General features: G+C 50.5%; 1 protein-coding gene across 1 annotated transcript in view; it reads right to left on the reverse strand.

Moving 5' to 3' along the window:
• The window catches only part of CEMIP (cell migration inducing hyaluronidase 1), a 72,222-nt gene that overhangs the window by 34,176 nt on the left and 29,164 nt on the right, over positions 1-8,882 (reverse strand). The window contains exons 10-11 of the mRNA XM_007470083.1: positions 6,428-6,603; positions 4,116-4,325 (exon numbers count right to left, since the gene is read on the reverse strand). Coding sequence (XP_007470145.1) covers positions 4,116-4,325; positions 6,428-6,603 — 386 coding nt within the window. The remainder of the gene's footprint in view (positions 1-4,115; positions 4,326-6,427; positions 6,604-8,882) is intronic.

Genomic DNA, 8,882 nt, shown 5'->3' on the forward strand with positions numbered 1-8,882 from the left:
GGGAAAGAGGCACAGTGACAGTACTATTTAATACCATTGCTAAGTATGTCACATGCATTATCTGCTTTAAGCTTCCCCCAAAGCCTTTGAGACGGGTTCTATCATCACCCTCACTTTACACAGGAGGACACTGAGGCTCAGAAAGTATCCATCAGTCAAGTTCACACTGGCAGGATTAGAACACAGGTTGCTAAGACTCTATCCTTTTAACCTCGCTAGTTGACTGATGCCGGAGATCACTGTCACCATGGGAAAGGGTAAGAGTCGGATGAGGAGGGAGCAGGGGGCAGTGGGCTTGCAGGGCAGGAGCTGAGCGCTAGTGTGTGGAGTTACATTACTGAGAGCCGTCACCAGGGCTCAGGGGAACAAAAGTTGCGAAGCGCACATTTTTGTTGGGTAACAGATGCTGGCAGAAATCTTAAGTTCAGATCACTCCTTCCAAAAGTCGATGGTGAAGAAAGGGAAAGACCAAACGTGGGCCGCCCCAGGAGGAGGTGGGGATGAGGAAGGCTGTTCTCTGAGGATGCGGGTACCAGTGCGTGTCTAGCAGTGGTGAGGGGGGGGCAGCACCTCCAAGCTGGGCACACATAGGAACCCCTTTTTCCAACAAGCCAGTGACTGCCTGTCTGGGGTCTAGGGCACCTCCAGATTGGGGATGGCGTGAGGGAAAAGGCATTCACGATGTTACTGAGTGGCCTCTGCTCTCTAAATGAGAATACAGTCTTTGTCTGCTGTTGGCCTCCTTTCATCCCATCAGCTAAAAACATCTTTCTAAACATAGCCGTGGGTAAATCCTTAGAGCCAAAATGCAGGAAGCAAATGTGAAATCCTGGTGGAGGGAGTGCAGCTCCCAAGGCAGCCTTTCTGAACCTGGAACTGTCTGCCCCAGTGATGGAGCCTTTATAGGGTGAGGTGCTAATCCATAAAACCCCAACTCCCGTCCAGGGGTGCGACTCTCAGAGGAAGGCACAGAATGCCCTCCGTTATCCTGCTGCCTCTTTGGCTCAGAGATGCAGAGGCCCATACATCATCGAGATTCTAAGCCATGGCTGTTTGGTTTCCCCTTGAAAGGCCACAGAGATCTGCACGCTCCAAATCCTAAGCACCAGCTTGGCTGCCAAGCGCAGGCCTGAGCGGAGTGTGGTTGGAGCCCCGTGTGGCCATCGAGATAAGGCTGTGCTGGCACCTCGGGAAGGCCTGTGCAAAGCACCTGGGCCACCTGGCGTCTGGATGACACCCAGGGAGCTGATGGATGCGCCCTCCCAGTCTGGTGACTGGCATCCTTGGCAGCCAGACAGGAGGAAGGCTTTGGTAGGCAGGGTCTTCAGGTCCTGAGTTGTCCAAAGCTCTGGCTCCAAAAATCTACCTCTGCTGTGGGTGCAACTCACCCACCTGGCTGTTCCGGAGGCACCAGTTCGGCGGCCACTCCTCGCCCCCTGCCTTCCATGTCCCCCCACACCGCTCTCTGTCCGTTGCCCAAATCCATGAACTTGGACGCCTGGCCTGTGCTAACTTTCCCCACCTCTCCCCAGCCTGCATGTGCACAGAGATGCTCCCTTTCAGCGCTGCCCTGATGAGGGCCCTTTGGCTCCACCCACAGCACTTTTCTTGCCCTGCCTCCCCCTACATGAGCCCGTTCCTGTGGCTGAGACCTGGGATCACTGCTCAGAGGAAGGTCTGTATTACTAAGACGGACCAAAATATCGCATATATAGTTTCTAACCGAACAGCCGTGGGGGACTGCCATCCTGCTCTGCACAGCACATATGAGGAAACTGAAGACCTAAGTGACTAAATATCTTGCCCGAGATCACACAGCAAGTGGGTGGGAAAGCACAGCCATATGTCCACAGGGCAAGTGTGCGTGTGTTTGTGCGTGTGCGTGCACACGTACGTGATCGCCCAGAGATTGAGAACAGCTTCCACTCAAATCAACCCACATCTGGAATTACGGACTTCTTGTAATTTTCATATTTTTCTCTTGAGGAACATTAGACATAGTCGAATTTAAGTTACACTTAAGGACAAAACCTTAGAACAAATGCTTAAAGCAGGTCAAGCTCCTAAGGCTCAGCCCTATGATGTTTCCTCACCAACTCTACATCGTTCTTTTCAGCGCGTGTTCTCAGCTTAGTCACCAACTGCCTTCAGCGCATTCACTCGGCACACACCGCACGAGCGAACGGGACCACCAGACGCCTGCTTCCAGGGCCCAACCTGGGCCAGGCCCTCGGCGTGGCATGTCCATGTCCTTTGCTCCCCATTTTACAGAAGAGGAAACAGAGGCATGGAGATGACCTGACCCAGGTCACACAGCTAGGAAGTGGCAGCCAGATGGGAACCCACAGTGTCTGGCTCCAGAGCCCAAGTTCATCCTGTCTTCTACTCCATCCCTAACCTTCCAAATTTATTCGAAATCCTGTTATCTTTCTGCTTCTGCCAGAAAACATCTTCCTTTGCCTCTTTCTTGGACCCGAAAAATAATCCCATGTCTCCCAGCAACTACTCCAGCTGCAACGCTCTACCCCTCTGCTGGGGGAACCGGCCCTGGTTCCTAGCCAACATTTGCACGTGAGCCCAGCGGGCAGGGCCCCGGGTCTTGGGTCTCCCTCGTGGCGCTGGCCCCTCAGAGCCCTGTGTGTTTGGTGTTATGTCCCCAACCTGATGGGAGGAGGGAGCTGAGGTTGAGAGAGGGTAAGCGACTTGCCCGAGGTCCACAGCCCATGACCTGTGGAGCAGGCCCTTCTAGACTGTGCCCCCAAACCCATGCTCTCTTCTTTATACTCGGTGGGTTTTAAGTCAGAGCATTGAAAATACAGCAACAGCAGGCATTCCTTTGTAAGAGCACACTGAATAGAACTGAAAGTGGCTTCACCCGCCACACACTGACAGGCTTCCTCATCTTCCTATCCCCGCATGCGTGGTGGGAGGCTCCTTACGTTTGGATTAAAGCAGGGGTCACAGACTCAAATGCCCACGGAGGCCAACAGGCAACGAGATGAGTGGCCCTGCCTGGGGCATTTACTGTAGGGTACTAGGAAGTGGTGGGCATGGTATAAACCAGAGAGGATAAGCCCAGCTTGGTGGGGTGCTATGACTTTGCCTGAATCCATCGTTGCCAGGCAGGAATGTGGGTCTAGTGTTGCCAATCCCAACTACTTTTCAAGAGAAGCCAAGAATCCAGAGTTTTATGTGAAATCTCTACATTTCTAAATGATGAAAACTAATTCCAATGTTTCTTGAAACACTTAAGCCAAACAAAGCACATCTGGCCACCAGGTTCAGTTTGCTGGGTGCCATTTTGTGACATCCGGTTTAAAAGTTCATAGAGGATATGAGCTTAGTGCATTGAAAGAAAGTTCCATTTCGTGTAAAATTATCAAATGTTTCTCTAAACATGATATAAACCAAACCAAACCAAACCAAACACAAGCTGGATTCAGCGTGCAGGGTGCCATTTTGTAATGTCCAGCTTGAAAAACTTATGGAGGATATAAGTTGAATTCATTTAAAGAAGGATCAATTTAGTGTAAAAATTATCTGTGCAAATCAAGACAAGCCACACACACACACACACACACACACACACACCCCAATTTACTAATGAAGGCGTTTCTCCCAGGAGTGCTTGCTCTGATGACACTTGGTTCAACAGAAGAAAAGGGAAAAGGGCCCACTGCTGCCGCTATCTCAAGCCTGTCAGGCAGATACCACAGTACAGAGTCTTGGCGTGACCCCTGCCTTGTCTGCAGTTAACAGATTTGCCATGGCACACAGTCATGGAATGATCCTTGGGGAAACCAAGGTGCAGCAAGAGCTAGACTCCCAGTGACCACTAACTGCTCACCCATCTCTGTAGCTTGGTGCCTTTGGCAAAGATACACCCCTGTTTTCTCCTTGTTTGGTCAGTGACCTGTTCTCAATTGATACTGTTCTAAAATCTGAGCTAAGGACGGTTCAACCCCCAATGGCCCTGGACCAAGTGACTAGATCTAAGCATACTTGCCATTGCTAACAGTCCCTGGGCCCAGCAGTGAGCAGACCGGCCTGCAGGGAAGGGATGAGAGGGTGAAGGGGCTCTGGATCCCTGGCTTCCCCAGGAAGGATGTGCTCACCAACAAGCCATTGGAGCCGTGGACAGTGACGCAGCGAGAGAACGTGTGGTGGATGGAGAGGTCCTTGACATACGTGGGCGGGTCGTAGCCTCCCTTTTCATCCACATCGCCCGCCAGGTGGAAGTGAATTGGGTACTGACCCACCAGCTGCTGGCCCATGTTCTTCAGCTCCACGCCCTCCAGGTGTGCGGCCTTGAACCCCAGTGCAAACTGGGAAAGGAGAGCCCAGAGTCAGAAGGAGTCCATGAGATGTTCCCTGATACCCCTTGCTGCTGCCTACACTCCAGAAATGCACACGTGTTGTCTTCAATGTGCTCTGCTGATCCCCACCTCGGGTACTCAGTGAATCAAAGACATTCTCTGCAAATGGGTTAAGATGCCTGACTCTTCCCATCTCAAGGGAGACAGACTGCTGCTAATAACACAGGAATGTTGCAAGGCAATGAACTGCTTGGAATCAAGAGGTGCAGTGGCACCGTGCAGTGGCTGGGGCTTGCCTCAACCCTCTTTTCCTGCCTCCTAAGCCACTGAGTGTTATGAGAAAGGGATAACCCTGAGGTAATCCGGGGGAGACTGGCAAACAGCATGCCCTAGGACGGTTGGGGAATCTAGGACAGGCTGGACCTTGGGGCAGTAAGAGCCCGTGCTTGGTCCACCATCTGAGGCCCTCTCCTGGCTGTAAGAAGGGGATGCTGAGCTCGGGGTCTTTGTCAGCCCGTGACTCTGGTAGCGTGTGTGAGTTGTGGGATGCTTCACATGCTCATGTCATAGTATACCCAGAGCCATTCCTACACATTCCAAAGGAACCACCTGATCACACTCAGTGTCTACACTCCAGGAGTTCACCATAAAAGCACAGTTCAAAAATGATTCCTGTCCCCAGCTGAGTTCAGCTAACTTCTACTAGAGAAGGATGACTTAAGGACACACTAACCATGCCTTCCAAAAATAGGTGTCAGCTGGAATGCCAACTCCAGTAGTGGCTGCCCTGGAGAGCTGTGTTAAGAATGATTCTGAAGCCTAGTTTGGGCAAAGTGGGAAGGAGTGCTCTGATCACTTAGGGATTACTCTCAAAATGGGAAATGGGGTTGCAGCAGCTTGCGTAACATAAACCTGCTATTTTTGCTTTAGTCTCCCTAATGAGTTTCTCAGCTGAAGATTATACCACCACCTCTGTCCCCATCTCATCCCTGAAACTGACTGGAAATATGGAGAAGTGTTTTTGGAGGTTGCAATGACTGGGAAGCACGGCTAGCATTTAATGAGCAGGGGCCAGGGATGCTAGAAATCTTATATTAGGCCCGTATGACAGAAAAGATGGTCTTACCTATGCCAGTAGGGCCCCCATTATGAACTCCGTAAATTTCACTCAATTATTCCTTTCAGTTAGATAAAGTCTCATCCTTAAATCATATGATTTTAACTTCTAAAGAACTGTCTTTACAAAACACCAAGGTAATATTGTTATTCTACTAGCTTTAATCTCAAATCATTGGAAGCAATGGCCTCGTGAAGAACATTGGGGTGTCTTATGATATTTAATATGCCAGATAAAGGCACCTCACAGAGAGATGCAAAAGGAATTCCTCTTTGAGTTGAATGCTAGGAAAACATGAGCTCCAACGAATTGATACCATTTTCCTTCACTGCGCAATGAGAACTCTGCAGCTCATCATATCTGTCTTGGTCTTGAGTCTCCACCAGGAAACTCACAGGTAAATGTAATGCTAGAACTTCTAGCTCTTCCCCTCTGCTTATCGTCTTCTCTGTTTTTTGGTTTTTGTTTTTTTCTTTGGCCGCGCCGTGAAACGTGTGGGATCCTAGCTCCCCAACCAGGGATCAAACCCACGTCCCTTGTGGTGGGAGAACAGAGTCTTAACCACTGGACCGCCAGGGAAGTCCCCATCTTGTCTGTATTTTAATGGATCTATTGCAAATGCAAGTTTTTGTGAGTTACATGCCCGTTCTTTTAGGAAGTGGCCGGGGTTAAACAATGAAAAAAGGGAATGAAAGCTATGATTGAAAGTTGAAAATCATGAAGGCAGGGAGCATGAATGCAGTGTGACATGTGCCACGTGACTGCAGGGTAAGAGACGTTCCTCTGTCATCTCTCTTGTTCCCAAGTATGGACAGATGGAATTGCATACAGAGGGATAATACATAAGACCCCTCCAATTTCCAGAAAGGTACCCTTCCCTTGGTCCTACCTTTTGCCCCTCCATCCCCTTCCCTACCAAGAATCCCTGCCTATAGGCTGGCATCACTGGAATCCTCCTGGCTGGGTTGATGGCCTCAGCCAGGCAGACTCATACCTTGATGTGGCCCCCAAAGGTGTCGAAGTCAAAGAAGTTGCAGATGTGGTTGCTGTAGGGGTAGCATTCATCCTCCATCTCCCCCATCACCACGATATTCCGGCTCAGGAGCCCAACCTCGGCCCGCATGTCCACACCATCTACCTCCTCCCCAATGTGCAGGTACATTGGTTTCCCTAGGGCAGAAAGGAGGGAAAGTGGGAAATCAGAGGTACTGCATGTGCCCACTGTCTTCCAGGGCCCTGCCAGGTGCTTCTGCTGCTTACATGGTGCATGGTGGTCCCCGCGGCCCCGAATCCCATTTTATAGAAGAACGAAGGCCAGGGAGGTGAAATTACTTGCCTGAATGAAGAGGCAGGATTCACAGCCATGCATGCTTATGTCTGAAGCCCATGGCAAAAATGACTATTTGTCCCTCAATTTCTGTCCCCTCTTCTTGCTTGTCCGTACTAGAATCTTCTATTTTAGCTAGACGCAAGGCTCCCCGGGACTGCCACACTTCCCAGCCTCCCTGCAGGTCAATGTGGTCACAGGATAGCAGAAGGAATGTGTGCACCCTGCAGGTGGCTCCTGCTCTGCCACAGGGCTGGGATACGGACTCTGCTGGTGGGCCAGCCTCGCCCGTGTGGGTGTGAACATACCCTGGAGATGGCAGAGCAACGTGAGAGAAGAAACCCAGTCTCTGGATGACCCCACAGAGCTCACGCCCTGGACCGCCTACCCGTTGGGAGTCTTACAGACACAAAACAAACCCTGTCTTTAAAGCCAATGCTTTAAAGCAGTGCAAATCCACATTCTGCCGAAGTAGGCGAATCTATGTTCTACTTTCCTCACCCTCCTGTAGAGCATGTGTCTACAACTGAAGTTTCTAGAAAGAACTAGATTGGAGCTTCTGTGTCCAGCACTGCCGGGCTCTGGATGCCACTATGGTAGCATATAGAACAATGAAAGAGAGCTTGCACCCCACTCTGTGTTGACCTCACCACGACCTCCCTCCCTCTCGCTGGCCTTAGAGAAGAGGATGCTCTCTCTCTCGTGCCACTGACCTCAGCCCCAGCCCCTCCCATAAGCTCAAGAGCCTTGAATGCAACAGCCCTCCCCTTCTAGTAGCTTCATTTCATCCCTCATTTGGGTTCATGCTCTGTCTTGAGACTTGTCTAGGCCTTCCCATCTTTATTGTTTTGCTTGATGTTATAATTTTTTTTGAACTTTTTTTTTATTGGAGTATAGCTGCTTTACAATTAGGCCTTCCTATCTTTAAAAACTAACAATCACGGGCTTCCCTGGTGGTGCAGCGGTTGAGAGTCCGCCTGCCGATGCAGGGGACGCGGGTTCGTGCCCCGGTCCGGGAAGATCCCACGTGCCGCGGAGCGGCTGGGCCCGTGAGCCATGGCCGCTGGGCCTGCCCATCCGGAGCCTGTGCTCTGCAACGGGAGAGGCCACAACAGTGAGAGGCCCGAGGACCGCCAAAAAAAAAAAAAAAAAAAAAAAAAAAAAAAAAAAAAAAAAAAAAAAAAAGGAAGAAAGAAAGGTGCAGGGTGACAGGAGTTTGGAACTTTGGAACTGTCTTTGATCGTCGCCTCCACAACAATCCCAAACTCTTCTCTGGAATAAAGAGACCTCAGGCTGCCTCTAGATTCAGCTGGTCCCTGAGACTGCTGACCTGCCTCGTAGGTGCTTTCTCTTCTTTTTGAGGATGCAATTGTAGAGAGAGCAACAACCTCTCATGTCGATTCGCAGCCTGAACCACTTGGCTTTCACTTGACTTGAGCAACAGGGGACAGCTCAGCCCCGTGACACCACTGGTGCCCACGTGCAAAGGCTGTGGTTATAAAAGCCTTGAGCAGCACCCACTGATGGTGACCTCACCCTGCCCTCTCATCCCCGGGAAGGGCTGGCTTCCCTGCCCACCACTTCACCCAGCTTACATCCCGTGGGTGGCTCTGCAGCCTTTTAAAGGATGTTTGTTGTTTTGGAATTCTGCAGACCCAGGGAGATGGTGGTTTCTTTGAAGCATCTCAGTTTAAGATGTGAGACGGGTGCACAGCAAAGCTGAGAAAATATTCCGTTTGGAATCGGTATTTGCCTCCTCTGGCTGCTGTAACAACTTACCACAAACTTAGTGGCTTAAAACAACAGAAATTTCTATTCTGATAGTCCTGGAGGTCAGAAGTCCAAAATCCGTTTCACCGGGTCAGCAGTCAGGGAGTCGCCAGCGCTGGTCCCGTCAGGGGCTCCAGGGGAGAACCCGTTCCTGGCCTTTTGCAGACCCTCGCAACTGCCAGCACTCCTCGGCTGGTGGTCCCTTCCTCCAATCTGCTATGTCATCACATCTGACTCTGACCCTCCTGTACCCCTACTTTTAAGGACTTTTTTTTTTTTTTTTTTTTTTTAACAACTTTATTGGGGTATAATTGCTTTACAATGGTGTGTTAGTTTCTGCTTTATAACAGAG

Source organism: Lipotes vexillifer, unplaced genomic scaffold (assembly GCF_000442215.2).
Source record: "Lipotes vexillifer unplaced genomic scaffold, Lipotes_vexillifer_v1.1 scaffold532, whole genome shotgun sequence".
Lineage (NCBI taxonomy): Eukaryota > Metazoa > Chordata > Mammalia > Artiodactyla > Lipotidae > Lipotes > Lipotes vexillifer.